The sequence below is a fragment of the Erigeron canadensis genome, chromosome 2, assembly GCF_010389155.1.
Source record: "Erigeron canadensis isolate Cc75 chromosome 2, C_canadensis_v1, whole genome shotgun sequence".
NCBI classification, from domain to species: Eukaryota; Viridiplantae; Streptophyta; class Magnoliopsida; order Asterales; family Asteraceae; genus Erigeron; species Erigeron canadensis.
In genome coordinates, this window is record NC_057762.1 from 35460906 (window position 1) to 35486233 (window position 25328).

Here is a 25328-nt window from a genome sequence, read left to right on the forward strand (position 1 = left end):
TGGGAGGGTTGTAGAACTTGATGAGACTGAAGAGGAAGATGTGTCACCTTCTGAAGATACTAGCAATCATCAACTTGGGGGGGAAAATGTTCAAAGTGATGAACCTCAAGTCGATGATAATGAAGCGATTCCACTTCGTAGGTCCGAAAAGACAAGACGTCCTACCGAAAGACTATGTCTGATGGTAGAAGAAGACGTTGTTGGAGATCTCGATGAGCCTCTGAATTTCAACGCTGCATTATCAGATCCGGAATCTGACAAATGGCTTGAAGCTACGAAGGTGGAAATGAAATCCATGAAAGACAATCAAGTCTGGAGCTTGGTTGATCTTCCACAAAATGCTCAAACTGTTGGGTGTAAGTGGATCTTCAAGAAGAAGACGGACATGGATGGAAATGTACAAACCTATAAAGCTCGTCTCGTGGTGAAAGGTTATACTTAACGTTTCGGTGTTGATTATGAAGAAACCTTTTCTCCAGTTGCGGACATTAGAGCTATTAGGATTCTCTTGGCCATAGCAGCATACTATGACTTTGAGATATGACAAATGGATGTTAAGACTGTCTTCTTAAATGGTTACTTGGATGAAGAAATCTATATGGATCAACCAGAAGGTTTTATTGATCCAAAACATCCCAACAAAGTATGCAAGCTTCAAAGATCCATTTATGGACTAAAGCAAGCATCAAGAAGTTGGAATAAACAGTTTGATGAAGAAATCAAAAAGTTTGGTTTCGTTCAAAATCCTGATGAGCCATGTGTATATCGCAAAGCTAGTGGGAGTAATGTTACTTTCCTTGTCTTGTATGTCGATGACATATTAATCATAGGAAAACATATTCCAATGTTGCAAGATGTTAAATCCCATCTTGAAAAGTGTTTTGCCATGAAAGATTTAGGTGAAGCAGCATTTATTCTTGGAATCAAGATCTACCGAGATAGATCAAAGCGGTTGTTTAGTTTAAGTCAAAGTGCTTATATTGATAAGATCTTGAAGCATTTCAAGATTGAGAATTCTGAGCGTGGTTTCGTTCCCATGCTAGAAAGACTTAATTTATCTAGCAAGAACAGTGTTTCTACATGTGACAACCGTCATCTGACCGTATTTTCCGAAAGCACTTTCCGGTCATTTTTAGTTCGTATTGTTTATGTACGTAATTAGTCTAATAAGACTTTATCACGGAATAAATGAATTTCTATTAGATTTGGGCTTATTGAGCGTTTAGACGTTAGAAAAATTGTATGTGGACTCGAGAACAGGAGGAATGCTAGTTGTCTTGTGGAAATGCCAAACTTAGTAAAATACTTAAAATTAAATCAAGTAAAGATTTAATAAGTAAAAATAGACATGTTTATATCCGTTAGAAAGCTATTAAAAAGTTACGTTTAAATATGATGACAAAATAAATTTATGGGTCATGAGTCTTGTAAAATGGTCGAGTCAAACGAGTTTTGTGAAGGTCAAAGATGGTCAACTCGGTCAAGGGTCATGGGTGGGAACTAACAAAACCCTAACCCTAACTCCATTTCTCTCATTTCTTCCCCCTCCCCTTCTCACTTCACTCCCTCTCCTCCCTCTCTTCTCTCCACAGCCGCCTCCTCCCTCTCTCTCTATACCAGCGATCGGCCACCACCATCCACCATTATATCGTTGTATGTGTGTATATCGTTGGATCCGAAATCGTTGTTAACATAAATAAGTTTTCGGTTGCATATATATATCCGAAATCCGAATTATATGTGACTTTGGTTTAGTTTTTGGTCTTGGAAATCGGTTATGGTTCATAGATCCACCGGAAACTTGATTTTCGTTCGGTCAACATTAGTCAAACCGCCGGTCAAACTTGGTCAAACCGGCCAGAAAAGAGTTTTGGTTCAAAAATTGGATTTGATTTGTATTTTGGTGTTAGGTCAAATTTTTGGTTCGGTCAAACTTGGTCAACGACGGCTTATTGATAAGGATTAGGGTTTTGGGTATTATTTGGTCATTTAGTCAAAAATTAAAGTATTTAAACAAAGTTAAATGGTATTTGAATTAATTGATCTATATTTAAAATTTAATCCCAAATTTTTATAATAAAGAAATTAATATATATATATATATATATATTTATATATATATGTATATATATATATAGATACATTAAAGACTAATTTGAATATATATATACATAAATATATTAAAAGACCAATTTAAGCATATACATATATATTAAAAAGACGTTGAAAGGACCATTTATAAATTATACATTCGTTAAACGACAGTAATGACTTATCGGACTTCTTAGACTTTATAACGACTATATATATATAGACAAAGAATAAAAAAAAAAGACTTTGTAAAGACGATGTACCAACTATATGACATTCCGGACTTAATATATTTTATAATGACGTTGACACGAAAACTTAACGGATATAAACAATAAAACGGGACATTATTAAATGAACTATTTCCTTGGACAACTTATAAGGACAAAAAGACTATTAATAATAGTATGACATTTGATGAGATATAATGGCATTTCCTAAGAAACTAGTATAGGACATGGACTTATACAATTTAGTAAGTACTTACTGGATGACTTGTGGACAATGTAGGACTTTTGGACAGATAGTGAACTCATTTCAAGTGTATTTGACTGTTCGTGTTCTTGTTCGTTCATCTAGGGTATTTGTGCTTGTGCTGCTTTCAGGTGAGTTTCGTAGCACCTCTTTTTATAAGTTTTGGGGTGGAAAGTATACTTATTTTCAAACAGTTTTGTCGATTTCTGTTTTATGTTCAATATTGAGCCTGTGCGTATAGAGTTACTTGTGCCATTTGACGTGCTTGATCTTGGGTATGTGTGTGATTATGTGTTTATTTGTTGTGCTTTGGACGTACTTAATGTGTGTGTTGAGACTTGAGACTTTGGACTAAGGCAGGTACCGTAAGACCAGACTTTGTGACATTGAGACTTTTGGACTTATTATGGCGTAACTCTGCTCGTTATATATTGAACTATTACTGGTTTAGACTTAAAATAATCGACAAAAGACATATCTCTTTGACTAGACTTTTGATTAAAACCTACGAACTCACCAACCTTTGTGTTGACGCGTTTTAGTATACTTTTCAGGTGCTCAGGTTAATCAAGGATAAAGACTGCTATGCTAGGCTTGGACTTCGGAGATTAGTGCTCCTCTATTTATTTTCAGACTTTAAGACTACATGCCTTGGAATATTTCTTTATGGACTTGGTTGTAATAAGCTATTTTAGCACTGTTATGACTTTGAACTCATGTATTTGGGAATATATTTATTATATTCTATTTCATTTAGCAGTATCTATGTAATTCCATGTCGTACTGTACTTTTCATGACACCTCATGTTTCCACCAACGGTGGGGTGTTACACTACACCTAATGAGGTGGAGCGTATGCGAAAAATCCCTTATGCGTCGGCTGTGGGATCTGTTATGTATGCGGTAAGATGCACTAGACCTGATATTGCGTTCGCGCAAAATGTAGTTAGCCACTATCAGCAAAATCCTGGATAGGATCATTGAATTGCTGTAAAGAATATTCTTATGTACATGTGTGCTACTAAAGAGTTATTCTTGGTGTATGGAAGAAATCCTGATCCAGAATTCAAAGTGAATAGATACTGTGATGTTGGATTTTAGACTGATAAATGTGATTCAAAATATCAATCGGGATACGTCTTCATTGTTTAAATGAAGGCACGGTGGAATGCTATGAGCTAAAAACCACAGTTGCCGTACCTACAACAGAGTCTGAGTACATTGTCGTCTCAGAAGCCGCAATGGAAGCAGTCTGGATAAGGAAGTTCACTAGCGGGCTTGACGTGATCCCCTCCAGTGACTTACCCAATGATATGTACTGTGATAATACCGGTGCATTAATCATTGCCAACGAACCCGGAGTTCAGAAAGGTGCCAGACATTATTACTCAAAGTTCACACAGATTTTAACTTAGCTGATCCTTTCACAAAAGCTTTGTCTAGGCCCAAGCTTGAAAGGCATGCCGAGGGCATAGGACATAAATTAACTAGTTATTTCATGTAAATCTGTTGTTTCGGTATTTGGATAAGGGATGTTAAACAATTTATATTTTCTATAATGAAATAAAATACTTGATATGTTTGATTTCATTCAATATTAAATTGTGTCCTATATTTGCATGTTTAATCTTTGAATATTTCATTTAATATTTATATATTATTGAATATTCTAAATTATCCATTGTCGATTAATTATATGGGAATATAGTTAAACTAAGACAAATGTGAGTGATTGGTTATATTATTGGAATATGTAATGGATGGTTCCCACCAAACTTACATGATATCCATAGCGGATGCATATCAAACTACCCCACTAACGAATTATCACTTTATGGATTGACGTCATTAAGTGAAATTCGCAAATGGTTACTTTTATTGATCCTTTGACTTGAGATACAAGTAGGTCAGCATATATGAATCGCACTTACTAGATATAGTTCTAACTCACCTGAATAAGGGGATACATAAAGGGCTATTTTCAGAAAGCGTCGTGAAATATGATGACTGACACGTGTAGTCAATATAGGATTTGTACCTTCAATTTGAAATTGAAGTATGATACCGTGTGGCGCCCTCATTAGGACTAATTAAGATGTTTGCATGGCCGTGCCCAAATAAATCCAGATAGTTCTCAATTATATTTGGTAATCATTAATTAGTTATAGAATGAGAAACATAATCGTTAAATTATGAAATGATCTCGATCCATATTCATATTTAACAAAGGTATCGGAACAAAGGGATAATAAATACCTTAACCATTTAAAACTATACTTAAATGTTTTCAGGAGCATTAGCGTGTTGCTAGACGCTTACCAATGTTATTACCTTCATTCGTTACGAGCTCAAGTGGGAGCTTTTAGAATATGATCACGTAAAATGAACGTATGTCTGAAAAGTATTTAAGCCTACGGGGTCACACATCAACATGAATGTAACTATAATTAATTAATATATTAAATGTAATTTATTAATTAATTTGATCACGAAAAACTAACGGTCGTCTGTTAAATGTTAATAGTTAACGGTACTTAACTGACGGACTTAACGGATGAGACAATTGTGATTAAATGAAAAATTAAGAAACCCCCTAGAATCTTCCTAGAGGGGGGACGGCTACACATAGGGGTTTTTTTTAGAAAACCCTAAACTTGTTTTTCAAGCAAAAGTTTGGCTATAAATACAAACCCTTTTCTTAAGTTTTTCAGACACAATTATTAAGGTTTTCTAAAACCCTAAAATTCTCTCCTCCCCCCTCTCTCTTGGTTTCGGCCACTCCTCACAAAAACAAAGGGTTTCGGGTTTTGTTTGGTTCGTGTGAAAGGGTATTAACAAAGGGTTGTTTGTTCGTGATCAAGTACTAGCATACGTACGTTCCAACGTTGAGTGTGCAATCGTAGAGACGTTAATTTAAACCTTTTTCTCGTTTTAATCTCTCCATTATAAGGTACATATTCTATACTTTGGTTAATTAATTAAACTGCATAGATCTTGTCTTCCGTTGCGTACTTTGTGATTTGATTTGATAAATAGTTATATAACCCAACAAGTTATTCCCATAGACCCGTTCTGCAAGGCCGACCTTACGCTCCAATGGTGTTCTTGACTTCATAGAAGCCATCTGGACCTGAGAAAACCATAGAAGTTAGGATTAAACAGTTATTTAGTTACACTAAATGTGACTGTTTAAAACCAAACAGTTTTATAGATGAGCACATAATACAAATAAGGAAGCTGTATGAATTCTCCGAATGTTAACCATACAACCTACCTATTTCAATGAAACACCCAGCCTAACTAAGTTGATATTTACCAATGCCTGAGTTAATAACTCGCGATGACCTTTTTCATGACCTATATCATTTCTAACGAGCTCAATCACATCTTGTACGCAGGTCCTTTGTCATGTGCCTGTTATGTCTTCTAGTTTTGTAACTTTTTTAAAGAGTATTAATTATCATGTTGCAAGGAACCCCGAACCAACATGACAGCATAATAGTACAATTAACCGGCATTTTGCTCAAAAAATACAATTTTTTTAGCATAATTTTGATAAGTAAAATGTACAAGACCCAATCATAAATGAGTGATGAAAAACACTTGATGTTCCATGCCTAACCTGCTATCTTAGGGGTTAATACCTCATTCTGTTAAACAAAGAGGAACAACTGTCAAACAGGTTGGCTTTATTTTGATTTTATGTGAACAAGCCGATAATGATAATATCAGATCATCATAGCCCGCAGTTATATAAAAACATATATAGTAACATACCCCATGGAAGAGATTTCAGCCAAGACCTAAAGAGAATGCTAATGTTTAAACAAGAATTGGAACTCTCTTACGATGAGAAGAATTAAGCGAAACATTTTTCCTTGTGACGGATATGAAGCTTGGAGAGAATGAACTGGTTAAGTTGGAAGCTGCCTGATGCACGTTGCTGCATAAAATGTCTCTGTTTTGCTGCTGTTGATTTGTGCTTTGTGTCGCTTCAAGTATTGCGATTACGTTCAATGTTGATATGTTTTCGTTATGCCATTCGTCACTCCTAATAACAAAAGCAGCAAACTTATTAGTGTTACTTATACAAAGTATATAAATGTATTTATCAAACTTATTCTTAATCTTATGAATCTATGTTCAATGCCAAGTAAAAATATCATAATAAAAACTTTTAGTTTGCCAACTAACATGATATTTCCAATAGAGCCAAAAAAACTAAAAAACAGCAAGCGATGTTTAGATAGGTACATTGCATCAAAACTTATAGTCAACCACAGGTACAAAGGGTAACATAACTATAAGCCAATTTCTGAAATACATGAAGAAGTGCATTCATTAACTCTTTATTTGCACAGGAAGCAACATGAGAACGGATATCAACCAAAACCAATAACACCATAGAATGATGAAATTATCATTACATAGTCTTGAAGAAAAGACAACACTGATTGACAGAAAAGTGATGATCAGTTATTCCCATAGACCCGTGGTGCAAGGTCGACCTTTACACTTCAGTGGTGTTCCTTGACTTCAAAGAGGCCATCTGGACCTGAGAAAACCATAGAAATTAGGATTAAACAGTTATCTATTTACACTAAATGTGACTGATTAAAACAGAACAGTTGCATGGATGAGTACATAATACAAATAAGGAAGCTGTATGAATTCTTCGAATGTTAACCATACAACCTAACTATTCAATGAAACAAACCACTTTCATATTCAGCAGTATCTGAGTTAATACTCTGCTTGTAAATGACCCATATCATTTCTAACGAGTGCAATCACATCTTGGACACAAGTCCTTTGTTATGTGCCTATTACATGTCCTGACTTTGCAACTTTTTAGAGAGTATTACCATGTTGCAAGGAACGCCAAACCAACATGACGACATAATAGTACAACCGGCACTTTGCTCAAGACATTACACTTTTTGTTTGCATATTTTGAAAAATAAAATATACAAAACCAACTTCATGTACATCAGGAAGTTCAATAACTAGTGCTACAGATGACCTTCACAACTGTTTGGTTATCCAAACATTTGACACTTTAAACAATTTTGTATGAGAACCTTAGAGACTATTATCTAGTACATGTGCCAACCATTAATGAGTCATGAATAACATTTGATGCTCCATGCCTAACCTGCTACTCTAAGAATTTAATACCTCATACTGTTAAACAAAGAGAAACAACTGTTAAACAGGTTGGCTTTATTTTGATTTTATTAACGAATAACGATGAGAAAGAGTGTGTACAAGATCAAGGGAGGTTGGGCTTAAAATCCTTGTAACAATGGAACAAGGCTTTGCTAGTTAAAAAAATACAGAATATAGTTGACAAAATAAGTATTGTGAGTCTTGAAAAAAAGATGAGAGGTTTCTTATGGTCTCAAGGCTCGGTGACAAAAGGAAAAGCAAAAGTCTCCTGGAAACAGGTATGTCTCCCCAAGACTGAAGGTGGGTTGGGTATAAAGACAATAACTGAAGTTAATAAAGCCTTAATGGCTACTCATATATGGAGCATCCTCACTAGACGAAACTCTCTATGGGTTGAATGGATCTACTCCTATAAGTTAAAAGGAAACAGCTTCTGGGAGGTTGTCCCAAAAGGAAATATGAGTTGGGGTTGGAGAAAACTGCTCCAAGTTCGTGATATTATTAGACCCTATATTTGGAAACGCATTGGTAATGGCTTAGACACACATGTGTGGAGCGACACCTGGTCCTCCCAGGGTCCTCTTAGAGCTGTAATTACACCAAGGGATATTGCCAGAGCGGGTTTCAATTTAAACTCCAAAGTTGCTGAGGTTGTAAATGATGGAGAGTGGAAATGGCCACGGGCCTGGTATGATCTATACCCGGTCTTATTAAACCTCCAACCCCCGCAATTGATCAATAAAAGGGATGAACTTACTTGGTATGACACTAATGGTGTCGAGCAGCCATTCTCGGCCAGTGTAGTGTGGAATACTATAAGACAAAAGCAGCCAAATGTAGAGTGGGTTAAATTGGTTTGGTTTTCAGAGTGTATCCCCAGGCACTCTTTCCATATGTGGTTGGTTCTTAATATGAAGCTCAGGACGCAAGATAGAATGAAGCCATGGGATGTCGGAGGGGCTGTAAACTTGAACCTCATGTGTTACCCCCTATGTAACACCGGAATTGACTCACATAACCATCTATTCTTTGAATTTCAGTTCTCAATGCAAGTATGGACATTAGTGAAGCCGTTTGCTCAAATGCAACTTGTACCAGCAAAATGGGAGAACATAATTAGCTACTTAACTCCCATCTCTAAGAAGAGATCGACACAAAGTATTATAGGGAAGTTATTGGTTGCAGCTTCCACATATTTCATCTGGCAGGAACGCAATGCAAGGTTGTTCACAAGAGATAAGAGAAGCCATGTTCAGATATGTGACTTAATCCTTGACACGGTTAGATTGCGTTTGTTGAATTTCAAGTTCAAAGATCAAGGGAGGAATTTACATCACTTGGAAGCTTGGAAAATGCCGAGGAGCAGATTAATCAGCCCTAATGCATTGGAAGATGTTATCGTAGCAGCTACTTGGCATTGTCACAAATTGGAGATTACCTTGCCCTAATTCCTAGTTATTGTTACCGTACTTACCATCTTGGAAGTAATAGTGTTTATTGTTGCTTAATGCTTGTAATATATATATGGTATGCCATATATAAATGAATGTGATACTCTGTCACATTTCTTGTACCGAACATTACTTACGTGTTGCTATAAAATCATCGGGGTATCCCATTACCCAAATAAGTATTGTGAGTCAACTACTCAACTGGATTCATAGAGGTAGACTAAAAGGAAAAGTGTATGGGATGTGAGTGGAAAACAAGAGTTCTTGAAGCTGGAAAAGCATGTTAGAATCAAGAGATATGAGCGGGAAGAATGTTAATATGTTATAAACAAAATACGGCATGGTACTGGTGTTTCAATGTAGTATGACATATGGTTGTTCATGAGGACCATTATGCATAATAATTATTAGCAAAAGAACATTATATGAAGTTAGATTGGCTGACGCTTGAAGAGGCCAAACAATTGGGAAAGCAGATCTGGCAGTGCATACAAATGCCTATCTCATGGCTAAATTATTGAAAATACTGAAGACATGGTTGTTTGAAGAACTTCAATTTGCGTGAACTGTCATGAACTAAATTGATTTGCTAAAGTCAATGTGTACCGAGCCGTATGTATTATGAATGGGAAATGAGAGGAAAATTGCAAACTTGAAAGATAATGGTAAAAGATGGTTTCCAAAGGAAACTTTATTTGCCGATGTTGCAAACTGGTGAGAAATTCACAAAACCATCACTATTGAATGTGGGTATTCATTAAAGATGTGGGATAAGTTAAACGAAAGCGACAACTTGTTTGGAGCACCAGAAGTATGGGTGAAATATTACAAAATGATCGAGTTGTAATGTGACAATGGCATATGGAGTGTGATACAAAGACCGAATTTAGCTGTTGGGTATACTATGTGTGGAAGGTAAGAAAAGTAAGGAGAATCCATGGGAAGCAACACACCAACAAATAGTTGTAATGAAGCATGATGTGTTGAAGTCCTACAATCAGATCATCTAGTGATGCTGTGAAAGCAATTCAAGTATGGGGATTCCGTTAAGAGCAATCCCAAGATAAAAAGAGAAAGAGGCTGCTATGAAGAATAAGGAACTAAAGCATGCTTAGACTGATGTACGAATGAAAATATACAGGCTTAAAAGATAAATGGTTCTTTTGTATAGGTAATACAAGTATATAGTAACGTATAACAAGAGATAGTATGAGTGGCTCGGAATTTGAAAAATCAATGATGTATAGATTTGATTATGTTCGACTAACTTTAGTAACCCGGGGACATGTCCCTGGATGAAAAGGTTAGTTATATGCTTGTCCCTGGATGTTTGAAAGTTGATGTACTATAAATCTTTAAGACAAGCTATTGAATGTTATATCTGTATTCAAAGTCTAGCCACAAATTACAGAAAAAGAATTCTTTATGAAACTTTAGAACGCCACTATGAGTAAGCAAAGCCAACCCTATCTAGATAATCAATGGCCACAACATGTTTGCAACCGTAACCTGTATCTATAATCAAATAACTATACAAACAAACACTTGTAAGAGTATGCACATGTGTCCAACAAAATTAGAAAAGGCCACAGGCAAAAGCAGTTATATGCGAAAGTCGCAAACCGATTATGATAATAATGAGCCCCGTGGCAGTTAAATAAAAGTATAGAAACATACCCCATGGAAACTCCTTGTTGCGAATGTGCAAGTATGGATATGGCTGCAAATGTAGACCAGAAGAGCTCAATATATATAAAGAGAAAGTGAAGAAGAAAAAATAAATAAATAAGAGGGCTTACGGGTGGTTCTTCAAAATGAGGATGGCCTTTGGATAAGTTAACAAATGCAAGAACAGAGCAAGCAACAATCCCTACATATGTAATCTTCTCCCATTTCGAAGCCTCGCCTAGATATCATTTAAGGGTAGTTTTTAGCTACTTTTTCGATTGTCGCAGCCGACACATACTTAACATTTTGGGCAACTTATTAACTAGTTGACTGTGTAACTAACTCAAAGCTTATGCCGTGACATGAACCCGATGACTTGATGTGGTCAAATATGTTGAAAAATATGGAGGAAAAAATAAAATGTACACCTTGTTGTTTAAGGTGTCATTTTTAACTCGTTCCGACCCTAACTTTTCATACACTTCGATAGATATAGTATGTATGTATATATATATATATATATATATATGTGCAACATAACGAAAATCATGTTAAGAGTTAAATTCCGGTATAAGTTTTAATTGTGATCACCTGACTCAACTTTGCCCAAAAAATAGTTATTATTGGGACAATTGAACATGTAAGTTATACACACATACAAAATGATCTAATAAAATCAACCATTTAGAAGAGAAAGAAATGAGAAATTATAATAAAAGAAACACTAAAATTTAACAAGAACATAATAAAATTGAAAATGAAATTATATATTGAATTAAATAAGAAGAGGGAAAAAGGATCGTACGAGCTTCATCCTCGACTGATGCGCCGGAAGAAAACGATCTTTTGGAAGCTATTGGATTGGGGCGGGCGCCACCGCGAAGAGATGACCGGAGGAGAGTGGACCTTATAATCGCCGATGACATCTTTTTAATTTGCCTTTTTTAAACCTTAATTCATGGATGAGAGAGAGCAAGTATTCTCTAATGGAGGATTAATAATGCGTATGTAAAATGGATCAACATCAGAGGCCCATATAAGTGGAAAGTCAGTATTACAAGTTTTGGTATTACTAAAATATATATTTGGGAAAATTTTATAAAGGCGGCAAGGCCATAAAGTAAGTGAAATATCCCACCTTAGGGTAGCCCCTTATTTCAAATAAAATATCTATCCTATTAGCTCTGAAGCAGGAAAGATTTTTTGTTTTTCTACATTACATTCTGCACGGAAAGGAGATGGTTGTTGAACATCTTCCTAGGCCCCTTCCATTGTACTCTTCCCTTAGCCGAACTCTGATTTCGACTTTATAGTCTACATCTTTAAAAATAGGTTCAAAAAAGAAAGGTGTTTTTCGGGGAGGCCCAAAAGGATATTCTGTTTCCATTCCCAAAACTGTTAAAAAACAAGAATCAAAATCCTCCTCTTGCTTTCGATCGCTATCAGAGAGTCGTAGTTTAGATCTGTGCCAAGGTTTCAAATGAAAAGGATATAGGATTTTGATCTGAAAACCTTCTCTTAACCAATTTTTGGGAAATTCCGTTTTGGAGAATTGAAGACCATTATAGCTGCACTTTAGATAAATTTCTCTATTCCAATCTTGGAAATCTTCATACCATTCCGGAGATTGCCGTAATAAAATACGGCCAATATTCTTAACTATTATGAATAAGGGTAATTTAATATATCTTCTAAAAATTGATTGACCTAGTAACATAACACTTCTTGTTTTTTGTGCATATGGAATGTTATCCCAGAATTCCATTGCATCTTCCTGATTATTTTTTTTAATTTAGAACTGTTGATCTAAAATTTCGAATTCTGACTTTTTACCCAACCAATCTTTAATATTACAAAAAAGTTTCATTAGGTTGGATATAGGAAAAAGAAAATCTTCCATTTTTTTCAAAAAAGGGGGGGAAAGAAGCAGAATTCGGCCAGCGCGTCAACCTGGTACAAAAAAAATGGACATCTTACTGAATCCGAAAGGTCGACTACGACAAAAACGTAGTTCTTCCCCCCTTTAATTTAAGAGATAGGGCAATCGTCCTACGAAATCTATGGTTATGCTTTTCCCATGGCACAGTCCAAGAAGTAGTCTTTTTCCTTTTTATAGCAACAATAAGTAGCGATTCGCCTTCTTTCAATAGTAGTTCTCTCTCTCCTTCATCTGATCCTATCTCTTGGTTGGCCTGGTCTGGTTCTTTCTTGAAAGTCACTATTACAAGTTTTGGTATTACTAAAATATATATTTGGGAAAATTTTATATATATATATATATATATATATCCCATTTTAAATACATAATTATATATATATATATACTTTAGGTGTAAGTTTTTAATGTATAAATACAATGCTTTTAAAGCATGCTTTAGACATATATGTAATTATATCTTTAAAACATGATATATATGAAAATCTCCGTATATTTCTATTACAATTACAATTTTATTGCGTTATAAAATGTTTAAAGCGTTTATTTATGATAAACTTAAAAAAATAACATTTAGTACTAAAGCGGGGGTAAAATTATTTCAAGTACTAAAGTGTTTATATTGGTCTGATTTCTATCGAAGGGGGTGAGAAGATTGGCCGTGTCATTCAAGAATAGTCACTACTCGCTACATTACAAGCGCAGGAGATAATAAGCTTGAAAGTAAACAGTCGGGTTTCAAAATGTAAGCGAAGTGATCACCCAAGATCGAGGTATAATTTTAGTTTCATATGACTTGTTTTGGAGCTTCACGGACAGCAGATCTCATGAGAACTATGCAAAAACATATGCTCATGTGAGTGCTCAATAACTCGAGAGATATTGAATATTACTACATTTTATATTAGTGGAGAAACAAAACGGGATGAAGGGTATTATTTTGAAAGGGGAGTTGGAAATAAGTCAATAACTCATCTTTACTTGAAGTGTCAAAAGATATCCAGTACCACTTCGTATGAAATGGAAGATTATGATGATACAGTAATTTTTTGGAACCAAGTTCAAAGGAGTCATTGTTTACTACCCATCCAAACAAATGAAATTGCATCGGTAATGACTTGATTTCAACCACTACATATAGATGAGTAGTTGACACCCAAAACTCCATGTCAGCAAGAAACGTTTAACATTGTCTAGCAAAAAAATGTCATGCACTTACCATTAAAGTCATGACAACAAACGGTACTGAAACATAACCATAATGTCTTAATGATGAAAGCTCTAACATGTTTACAGGCATACAACTTAAATTATGAGGATGCAGCTTCTACACAACAGGTGATATATCCAAAGTTTGTTCTACCATTGCCACCAGATATACATCTGCTCCAGGAAACAAAAATCTATCAGCATAAACCACACATGAATTTCATGTATGAATCCACCATACCTAAGCATATGCTTAAAATCAACATTTCTTTTCATGATATGACACATTTAAGCTAAAAGTAGATATATTGAAAACTGGTAGGGAGATTACACAGAGTAGCCAACGCCAAACAGATAAACAAGAATTCAAAAGGAGTAGCTAAATGACCTCCTACCATCCATTTGTCTGAAGACTAAAACAAGAACATAACAAAAGTCATGAGACATAACAAGTACTAAAAAACAGACAGAGTAACTTTAGAACAAAGGATCAAGATAAGCAAGCAGGTCGAACAGAATTGATCCACTCAGTACTCCTCTTCATCATCGTCTTCACCCTCACCCGACTCAAGACCGACTTCTTCATAATCCTTTTCCAATGCAGCCAAATCCTCACGAGCCTCAGAGAACTCACCTTCCTCCATACCCTCACCCACATACCAATGAACAAAAGCTCTCTTAGCATACATAAGATCAAACTTGTGGTCAATGCGGGAGAAGACCTCAGCAACACTTGTAGAATTGGAAATCATGCACACTGCCCTCTGAACCTTAGCAAGATCCCCACCAGGCACAACAGTTGGTGACTGGTAGTTAATACCACATTTGAACCCAGTAGGGCACCAGTCCACAAACTGAATGGTACGCTTGGTCTTGATGGTACCAACAGCTGCATTCACATCCTTGGGGGCAACATCTCCCCTGTACATCAGACAGCAAGCCATGTACTTACCATGACGAGGATCACACTTAGCCATCATAGACGATGGCTCAAAAGCAGTGTTGGTGATCTCGGCAACAGACAGCTGCTCATGGTATGCCTTCTCAGCAGAGATAACAGGAGCATATGATGAAAGCATAAAGTGAATTCTTGGATACGGCACAAGATTGGTTTGAAACTCAGTAACATCCACATTCAAAGCACCATCAAACCTCAAAGAGGTGGTCAATGAGGAAATAACCTGTAAATAATACATTAGTACCAAACCCATAAATGTTAATGAGCTTAAATGGCAAACTGTATGATATATACCTGAGAAACCAAACGGTTAAGATTGGTGTAAGTGGGACGCTCAATATCAAGAGACTTCCTGCAGATATCATAGATAGCCTCATTGTCGAGTAGCACAGAAACATCAGTATGCTCCAATAGAGAGTGAGTTGAAAGCACACTGTTGTATGGCTCCACAACAGAGGTAGACACCTGGGGTGAAGGATACACAGTGAAACCCAGCTTTGACTTCTTTCCATAGTCAACCGACAAACGCTCCAACAGAAGAGATCCAAGACCGGAACCAGTTCCTCCACCTACAGCGTTGAACACCAAAAATCCCTGAAGACCAGTGCAGTTGTCAGCAAGCTTTCGGATGCGGTCAAGGCATAAGTCAACAATCTCCTTTCCAACTGCAACATTAGAAGTTAAATCAGAAATCTCAAATATCAATTGTCAGACAAAAGAGACCAGTAAGTAAGGCAAAGTAAGTACTGGTGTAGTGTCCACGTGCAAAGTTGTTAGCAGCATCCTCTTTCCCACTGATGAGTTGCTCAGGGTGAAAAAGCTGGCGGTATGTTCCAGTCCTCACCTCATCAATGACAGTGGGCTCAAGATCTACAAAGATAGCACGGGGAACATGCTTCCCGGCTCCTGTTTCACTGAAGAAAGTGTTGAAGGCATCATCACCTCCTCCAACAGTCTTGTCACTAGGCATCTGGCCATCAGGCTGTTGAAAACACAAACATGTTCAACATTTAGATCAAACAAATTCAAGCGACTATAGCATAAACCAAAAACAATAGCGCTATAGTCCTTATCTTCATAAATGCAAACGATACAGCTACATTAACCTCAGAATCACAATCAAATGGAGGTCAACAAAAAAAATGACAGTCATACAAATTACACATCAAAACATGAAGATCTGAAACAAACATACAAGTGGAAAGTGAATGTTTCGCTCATATCGGCAGATGACTATAACATTAAACACATATTATATAAATTATACCTCCTAACATTCTATTGATCCAAAAATCCTATACCATTATCTACAGAAATGTAACTTCTCATCATCTTCACAATGACTATGTATATCAACATAGATACAAAATAATACGATAAACATTTAATTTAGAAATACTAGATCTAGATTTATAACATAAATTGAGATCTGAAATATTAAACTTCAATAGCACATCATCATTTTGAAACATTATATAACAAAACGATTATTCGCTACAAAAATGCTTGAAAACATACAGATCTGAAATATCATACTACGGATCAGGTCTATCTCCATTCAAATCTGTAGCCATAATATACATGCGTGTACATAGACATACATAAATCTAACAGTATAAGCATCAAATCTGAAGGAATATACTCATACATCAATCAAATAACAACAATACAAGCCGTATATAAGATACGTTATACATATACAGATTGAAAACAATAGCAGAAGCTAATGATGCATCAAATCCGGAAGCATATGAACACAAATCACAGCAACAGCATATATAAAACGATAGATCAGACAGATACAGACACACACACACATATATATATACATATATATCAAATAACAATACAAGCAGTATATAAGATATTTCATACATATAAAGATATAAACAGATTAAAAACGATAGCAGAAGCTAATAATGCATCAAATCCAGAAGGATACGAACATAAATCACAGCAACGATAGATCAGACATATACAGAAACATATATAGATATATAATATGTATAAATAGAAATAGATCTGAAAATGAAGAGGAAATGATATACCGAAATGCCGTGCTCGAGGCAGTAGAGTTCCCAACAGGCATTACCGACTTGGATTCCGGCCTGACCGATGTGAACAGAAATGCATTCTCTCATTTTCGCTTGATTTTGATTTTATATTTTTTTTTTTTAAAAAAAAGAAGAAGAAATGTGAGATCGGAGATCTAGGGTTTGAAAGAAAGAGATTGAAGGGCGTTTATGAAGACGCCTCTCAAATTGATTTCAAATGGGTCATGTGACGGTTCCAGGGATTATAAGTGATTATTTATAGTAAGTAGAGATGGAGAACGTGGATCTAGAGGTTGTGGTAAGTTACATATTGGACCCCTTTTGTTTTGTGATTTTTCAAGACTTTTTTGGGCTTTTGGCTGATATTTTCGAAATTTGAAATTTTAAAATTTGAATCTTCGACTTTAAACGAAAAGGTTGAATTTCGTTCAATATCGTTTTTTCGAATTTTTTAGGCATCTTGAATTCAATGGTCTAATATTTTCTTTTATAATCTGAATTTAGTCTGAATGTAATATATAAGATTCATAAGTTACGATTTAGATTTAAATTCTATTGGGTATACAAAACTTAGGAGATTATTATAAATGAAAAATCAATTAAAGAAAGTTAGTTAATGTGAGATAAAAACTTATAAAGTTGTTACCATGGTTTGCTCATGTATGTAGTCCAAAACTTGTTTTATCCTATCATTAAGTACTTTTATCTCATTCATTTCTTTAATTCGAAATGAATTTAAAAAATCTGACAATGATTCAAGACATGAATCTTTCATTGAAAAACAACTGTTAAGCACCATAGATTCCAAACATCAATCTTTTATGTATATAAAATTTGCCTTTGTCTAACATCAACCATAATTGATCAAAATGGTGGATGTCACTTTTAAATTTCAATGACGTTGAACGTATGTATATTTCGTCTTCAGTTATCAAATATGATGAAACAATTTGATTTTGGCATTTGACATAAGAGGGTGCCCAATGGGGCTCGTTCCTCACTAGTCCGTCATGGAGGGACTAGTCTACACCATTGGGTGGGACTAGCCCTCCACTCGTCCTTGGTGCTTGTTCGGGTCATTAGTCCCTGTAGGGACGAGTCTTTTTATGGTTTTTATTTTATTTTAATGCTATATACAAAGAAGAAGACAACAAAATTATTGGGTCCAAGACTAGTCCTTAAGGGATGAGTCCATTAGATACATTTCGGGGGGATTAGTCCTTATAGTGTTTTTTGCTGATGTGGCGCTGACAGAGGCTAGTCTTTGGGGGATGAGTCCTCACCATTGGGTACCCTTTAAGCGGATAAAGTTTTAACATCTTGTTAGGCAATATATTTGTGTAAACGTTAAAGCATTTAAGTTTAATTTCATGTTAAATACACGGTTTTTAATAACATTTTTTAAAAACTAATAATTATTAAGTTGTGGTTTTTGTCACCTATCAGATTTTTAGTATGGAAGTGTGGTTGAAGATTATATGGGTGAAGTTTTTTATTTATTTGTAATCTTCATAACATAACTTTTATATTAGAGTAGGTATAGTGTCTACTTCCTTCTTCCTACTTCTCATTCAAGTGCTTAAATCTTTCTAGTTGCAATAAATGTCTACCTATTCAATCCTATCTCTTTCCCACCTGAAAAAGACAATAGATATAAGTAAATCAGTAAAGAATACAGTGCATATGACGACTAAAACATCGGTTCATAAAAAATAAGCAACATGATCCCTAATTTGCTCCTCACCTCATCGATGCGTAATAGGTGAGGCAGCGTACATGTTGGTGGTTATTAGGTGTCTGATATTACCTATAATATACCATCCCTTAAGACTCTTAGGGCACTTACCATCATTACACTCCACACTTGATCTAGCCAAAAGACAGAGAAAGGTATCTCAAAACTAACCTAACTAGTCGTCATCACATCTCAAAAATCCCCCAATCACTAATAAACCACTTATCGTATATAACAACCTCCATACATAATACATAATTACTTAACCATTGATATGAAACACACTAAATATTTAACACTACACTTTAACTATATATATATATATATACACATATATCAGGGAAAGAAAAAAAAAGTTTTTTCACATTCGTCGTGCAGACCGTTAGTCACATATAATAGTAGTGTATATTCATTATATGATGGATAATTAGTTTATAACGAAATGGATAAACTAACCATTGCTGCCACTATTTTAGAGATTTTTTAGCAATAAAGTTTCCCTTTTTAATTACCTTACAAAAACAATATTAATTTTTTGAAAGTCATCTGCCAAACTCATTCATTATCTAGATATTACCATCATAGTTGTGAACTCATAATTTTTTACTCGACTCGAAAACTGTGACTCGGAATATAACTTGACTCGTAAAAGTATAGATATTTTAAAATATTACATAATTTTATATTATTATGTAAATGTGACGTCTTTGGAAACAAAATATAAGTTTATTATCTCAATAGATTTACCGTAATATTACAAATTTGACAGTTTTAAGTCACAAACTTACAATTTCTCTCTAAATTTGCAATAAAAAGATTAAAACTACATAAATAACATACAAAATAATGTAGAAATAAATATAGTATATAATAGATAACCATAGTATATTAAACTATAATAATTATAAGTTTACGACTCGTGACTTGGTCGAAGTTAATACAACGACTCGTAAGAGTATGGGCAAAAACGAGTCACCTAACAAGTCGAATTGTTTTTTGTGTAAATGGACTCGGCTCATAAAAGTCGAGTTGTGACTAGTAAGAGTTTACAACTATGATTACCATCATAGATCTTTATATTACAGAAAATGATTAATGTGACTAATCTATATGCCTAAATATGGACCTAAAATAGAGATCAAGCCATATGGCAATATCAAAGGTAGAGATGATGAAAGAAAATGAGTGAAAAACATGTATTATGTGATGTATGAAGTAAACCTATTTTTAGGCATATAAATTAAGCATATATACGATTATCCTTATACTCCATTCGTCCCATTAAATGTGTCTTAGTTTGAAATGTGTCTTAGTTTGAATTTTCAAAGTCTTTATAAAATTTGACCTTAAATATTTTGATTTGTGTTATATAATATTTGATGAAAGTTATACCAATAAAAAGTATATTTAAAACTCAATCAAATCATGTAACTTTCACCAAATATTATATAACACAAATCAAAATATTTAAGATAACAAAGTTTATAATAAAAGACTTTGACACTGTGTTCTTAAGTTTTTCTTAGGGGAGAAAAGAAAAGATTCCAAATGATTTTTGTATAATTTGAGTTATTGAGTTTTTTTTTTTAATGCTGGAAAGGAAATGAAGTGATATGATTTGAAAGGATTATTTAGTTGTTTTTGTTTTAAAAATCTTCTTCTTATTTTTGAGATAATTTGGAAGGATTATATCTTTTTTCTTCTCATCTTATCATTTCAATTATTTTCTTTTAAATTTTAACTCAAAAACATAATATGAATATTTAAAATAAGGCACATTTAATGGGATGGATGGTGTATTATTTTTAGCCCTGACACAAGACCACAAGTTATGGGTTCTTGGGCAGCCACGCATCCAACAATCACAGCATGAGAACCCAAATATGCCATGAAATTTTAGGACCAATATTCAAACTAGAATTATATTACTTGTATCATGGATGGACTATAAAATATTGGGCCTTATGAGCCGAACTTCCCGATCCGCATCTTCACGGTTTTGTTTATCCAAAAGACCAAAAAGATTCTAGCTCAATCCATATAATTGTATCCTACTGTAAGACTGTAACAAATATTCAAAATTTTATGTCATGTTTAATTCAATTTAATGTTGTGTTTAATCGATATAGGTTTGAAAAGAAAGCATTAACCATGTTTTTTTGAAAAAAATTATCCTATTGGGGTGTTTGGAATTCCACTATGAAGAGATTATATAAATACCGTGTTGGTAAGCACAAATAATAATAGAAAAAAGTTTAACTCCAAAAATGACTATTTGCATTAGCATATAAAGTAATAAAACATAGCTTAAAAAAAACACAACAATAGGTAACGATATGCTTTATGAAAACGAAAAAGTAATTTTAAAAATGCAATGCCAAACACACATAGTAAAGATACTTATCCTACTTAGGCTTAGGCATAGGCATATTACATTACTTACCTCGCCTTTCTAGTAAATTCATTAAATAAATATTAAGTTAAATAAATAGTTAAATTTCAATTTCAATTTATTTGAGCTAATTAAAATAATCATTTTTTTTTTGTCAAAAACAAGCTTATATATTTTATACTTATAGTACAATCTTATAAAGTATGACTTCTCACATTTTCTTTAAAAAAAAAAAACTTGATCTATCTTATAAATTTTTTTATTTACGAGTACTAATTTAAATAACATCACCTAATTTACCTGTAATACCTTTTATAAAATTATTACTACATACATTCCTCAATTTTTAAAATAATAACTACACGTTTACACTACTTTCTTCTACATCAAATACTGCATCAATACTGCTTCCTCTAACGTCGCAACCACCAACCGTCAAATTACCACATACATGACATCAAATTTTAAAAGAAAATTATAAATCGATCGATTGCCACACATACTAATTACCACATAAATCAAGATTCAAGGATTTTTTTTCTTTTATAATTCTTATTTTTGCTTCATAGGATGAAGATACCATGATTCAGTTTCATAATTAAAGGTCCCGTAGCATGCATATATCAATCATTCATTATGGTCTTATGGCCCTTTTCATGTTAGAATATTACTAAAAATAAATAAATTGTTGAAACTACTATAACAGAAACTACTATAGATATTAACATTTACGACTGTATTAGTATCTGATTCTATATTTAGTATCCTGTTTATGCTTTGACTTTATTAGCTTCTACCAGTGTCTTGCACACATGATTTTGAACGTGATAACTTTACTTTAGTTAATCCGTCATATTCAGGCACATGAGTGGTTTATCAATATTTCTTTAATCTCGCATTATTTATCTCAACTTTTTCCAATATTGAACACCGAACCAATGATTGAGCCATTTTTCAATTCAATATAGAAGATAAAAGTCGTATGTATAATAGAGTAAATTACATAACTGGTTCATGTCGTATATCATATTTCTTGGGTCTTAGCCCTTTCGATCATACCTTTTGCAGTTGTGGTCCTTATTTTGAAAGTTTCGTTCTAAATATAGTTGTTTTGACTTCATGTACGTACCTAAATCGACTATACTATACCTTGTGTGTTTATATCTTCGATACTTCAAACCATAATTATTTTATATAAATATGCTGTCATATCCATAGTTATTCTATATTTATTTGCCAATTGCCATCTTTATTATACTTACGAACGCTTAAAAACTGTTGATGTTACCCACTCAGCTTCACTACGGAGCCTACACGTAACCTCACTACGGAACCTACACAGACTACCTTGGGTCCGACTATTATGGAAAGGATATACATTCTCCCAATATAAAGATCTGCACTTATCTCATAAGAAGCTGGATAGCTACGAATCTCCTCAAAAGAAGGAAACAAATCTACTCTAATAGGGGAAATCCTACTTGGAGGACAAGACACTTTCACCCATAAATAGGGACACAATATACACAAATCAGATCATTCTCTGCACTCTCAACACACATACAACACATAGTTGGCGTACAAAAGGTTCTCATACCTTACCGAAAGGGAATCACCAACATACAACCATAAACCCCTCATCCTCCCCGTTCTAGGACCAAGGTTCGGTGTAAAAAAAAAAAAAACAAAATCCAATCATTTGAAAATTAAATGGTTACAACTTTTTTTTTGAGAATATATATAAACGGCGAGCCCAAATTAGGAGGTGTTTGTAAAAGGTATATTATTGTATTCATTTTCCTTTTGTATATAGTGTACAATTTGGGGTATAGCCAGAGGCGGAGCCAGGATTTGGTGTTGAGGGGAGCTCTAACCCTAAAGACAGAGGCAGTATTTAACGAACGTTGAGAGGACTGACATGTAATTATCACGTACAACAAACATACATACTATTTTTCCTAGCTTATGCGTGAAATTTAATTGATTATATAATAACTCAATATCATTGGTAAGTAACTAGTTATTTCCCTTATAATTTACATTTGTATTGAATTCAAATACTAATAGTGGTTACTTTAACTACATCGAAGCAAGGATTTGTTGGTTTAAAAGCTTTAAATAGATATTTCATGTTTTATAAATTAGAAAGAAAATGAAACTTTAGTTTATTGCTGTCAAGAAGACTCTTAAATTTTAAAAAAACATTTTATTAATTAAATTAAGAACCATATTATTTAAAAGATTTGCTCATATTTACAATAAACTTAATACAAGTTGAAATAAAACATGCATTACAAACATAAGGTTTAGAAAAAGATTTAATAACACTTCAGTGGTTGAAAACGAAAAATTGTATAAAATATGTACGAGTCAATGGTCAAAAAGCATTTCTTCTTCACTCAAAGTATGAGTATTACCGCCTGAGAGTGTGCGATATATTTTCATCGGAAAACAACAACAAAGATCTTGTACTTCTAATTGACTTCATTCTCATTCAAGAAAGCATAAAAGTATTGATGTTAAAAAAGTTTGTTGCAAGTTGGGGGTGGCTTGGCACATGACAAACCGCCAATATCTCCGGGCATTACTTGTAACTTCCGGTTAAACTATGGGTGTTGGTGGGGGTGGGGGGAGGGGAGCTAAGCACCGGCTAGTCCCTATTATCTCCGCCTCTGGGTATAACTATATAAGTGTATCATATATATGTTGGAAAATTTATGTTTAAAACATAAAATTATTCAAGTGAATAGATATGTTAAAAGGAGTTGAGAGAGTGTTTAACTAATGTGAGTTTGTTCCACATTATAAGAGGTATAAACATTAAGTGTGTTTATAAGAAGGAATGTTAGGGGAATTATAATTCCTTATAAGGGGCTACACCCCAAGTGGGCAAGGAGGGTGCGAAGCACCCGATGCGCCCGAGACTGTGGTCGGGGTCGTGGGGGTAATGTGGCGTTTTAGTGGCTCACTTTGCACTTAGCACACTATTGGTCCGTATTTATTTTTGGCTAGTTCGATTATGGCTTCCATGGCTTAGTATGACTCAAGTGTTAAGTTGTTTATGGCTTAAGTGGGTTCATTTGTTCTTGGTTTAACACCTGGAACAACACTTGCTTTAGTTCAGCAAGTGACACTTGTTCTTAAGATGTTGTGAACCTAAGGTTAACAAGTAACAAGTGTTTCCCACTTAAAATCTGATATACATATATGTTTTGTTTTTATCAAAATAATAATGATAACACTAACACTCATCCTGGATCATCAACAAAACTCTTTTTCTTTCTTTAATCTTCTTACTGTTCTTGAAGATAAATTCTGGGTTGTGGTTTACTCCGGCAGTACAATCTGCTTTGGCTGTTGTACCCTGGGAAACTGACGGTTTCACTTGGGTGGCCCGAAATAAGTTTTAAGGGACCTTGGTTTAATCATATCCTCATCCCGTTTTGCCTTCTTCTTTTATGTTTTATGTTTATGTTTCTTTTACTTTCTTGTATTGATTAATTAGTAATTAAATTTCATTGTAATCTTGTTGTATTTCGAGTTTGATTATCAATAAAATGTTCTTTTGTTGAATGGTGTTCTTACAAGTGTATCACACACATATATATATTATCGTGAGTTATACTTTTTGGTAAAATTGTTAGCACTGAAAATCTAGTAATTGTTTTATGGTTGTGTATGCTGATTTTTTCGTGTGGTTCATGTCATCATGTGAACCATTATGGATTTTTTTTTATGCTTGGGAGTTGGGATCATACCTAGTAAATCTTATGGCTTATCGTAATTATTACTCCATTTATTAAGGTTGTAGATTTAAAGTGTTTAGATAGCTATCGGGCATTGTTGTCTTATAAGGGGGGAGGGAGTGGTCGCGGGGAAGCGGGGCCGCGCGGGCACACCGTCGCCGGCGGCTCACCGCAGGAGAGAGAGGAAGAAAAACGGGGAAGAACCCCGATGGGGGGAAGGAAGGATAGAGAAAGGAGGGAAGAGAGAGGGAGAATGTGATTGTCTAGTTTTTTTTTTTTTTTTTCCTTTTTTGATTAAAAATGATGGAAAAAGATATATATGTATAGATATATCTATACATTGAAGAAGATAGAAGCACACAACCAGCAGCCTGATCTTGATCTGTTCTATTTTTTTTAATTATTTTTATTTATTGTTACTTATCTTTTGGTCCCTATAACTATT

General features: G+C 34.3%; 3 protein-coding genes across 3 annotated transcripts; all 3 read right to left on the reverse strand.

Moving 5' to 3' along the window:
- Positions 1-5557: 5557 nt before the first annotated feature.
- Positions 5558-6821, reverse strand: LOC122588554. Its single transcript, XM_043760689.1, has 3 exons — positions 6760-6821; positions 6414-6616; positions 5558-5695 (listed from the first exon to the last, which is right to left on the reverse strand). Exons 1-3 carry the CDS (start codon positions 6819-6821, stop codon positions 5652-5654), a joined length of 309 nt encoding a protein of 102 aa, XP_043616624.1. The 3' UTR covers positions 5558-5651.
- Positions 6788-11867, reverse strand: LOC122588552 (cytochrome c oxidase subunit 6a, mitochondrial-like). The gene is made up of 4 exons (XM_043760688.1): positions 11659-11867; positions 10985-11091; positions 10863-10905; positions 6788-7120 (listed from the first exon to the last, which is right to left on the reverse strand). The coding sequence occupies exons 1-4, from the start codon at positions 11777-11779 to the stop codon at positions 7083-7085; spliced, it is 309 nt and encodes a 102-aa protein (XP_043616623.1). The 5' UTR covers positions 11780-11867; the 3' UTR covers positions 6788-7082.
- Positions 11868-14285: 2418 nt separating this feature from the next.
- Positions 14286-17242, reverse strand: LOC122586661 (tubulin alpha-4 chain-like). The gene is made up of 4 exons (XM_043758639.1): positions 17005-17242; positions 15704-15938; positions 15251-15621; positions 14286-15179 (listed from the first exon to the last, which is right to left on the reverse strand). Exons 1-4 carry the CDS (start codon positions 17095-17097, stop codon positions 14526-14528), a joined length of 1353 nt encoding a protein of 450 aa, XP_043614574.1. The 5' UTR covers positions 17098-17242; the 3' UTR covers positions 14286-14525.
- Between the last annotated feature and the right edge of the window lie 8086 nt (positions 17243-25328).

What these genes read in the sequence shown, in the direction of transcription:
- LOC122588554 (XM_043760689.1), bottom strand. Translation starts at nt 6,821, where the DNA reads ATGTACCTATCTAAACATCGCTTGCTGTTTTTTAGTTTTTTTGGCTCT. An exon ending in GGCTCTATTGGAAATATCAT is followed by an intron (nt 6,617 to 6,759) that starts GTTAGTTGGCAA and finishes TTTTGTTATTAG; the next exon opens with GAGTGACGAATGGCATAACG. An exon ending in TTCGCTTAATTCTTCTCATC is followed by an intron (nt 5,696 to 6,413) that starts GTAAGAGAGTTC and finishes TGGTTTTCTCAG; the next exon opens with GTCCAGATGGCTTCTATGAA.
- LOC122586661 (XM_043758639.1), bottom strand. Translation starts at nt 17,097, where the DNA reads ATGAGAGAATGCATTTCTGTTCACATCGGTCAGGCCGGAATCCAAGTC. An exon ending in GCCTCGAGCACGGCATTTCG is followed by an intron (nt 15,939 to 17,004) that starts GTATATCATTTC and finishes TGTTTTCAACAG; the next exon opens with CCTGATGGCCAGATGCCTAG. An exon ending in TGCACGTGGACACTACACCA is followed by an intron (nt 15,622 to 15,703) that starts GTACTTACTTTG and finishes CTAATGTTGCAG; the next exon opens with TTGGAAAGGAGATTGTTGAC.
- LOC122588552 (XM_043760688.1), bottom strand. Translation starts at nt 11,779, where the DNA reads ATGTCATCGGCGATTATAAGGTCCACTCTCCTCCGGTCATCTCTTCGC. An exon ending in CTCATTTTGAAGAACCACCC is followed by an intron (nt 10,906 to 10,984) that starts GTAAGCCCTCTT and finishes CTACATTTGCAG; the next exon opens with CCATATCCATACTTGCACAT. An exon ending in CAACAAGGAGTTTCCATGGG is followed by an intron (nt 7,121 to 10,862) that starts GTATGTTTCTAT and finishes TGGTTTTCTCAG; the next exon opens with GTCCAGATGGCCTCTTTGAA.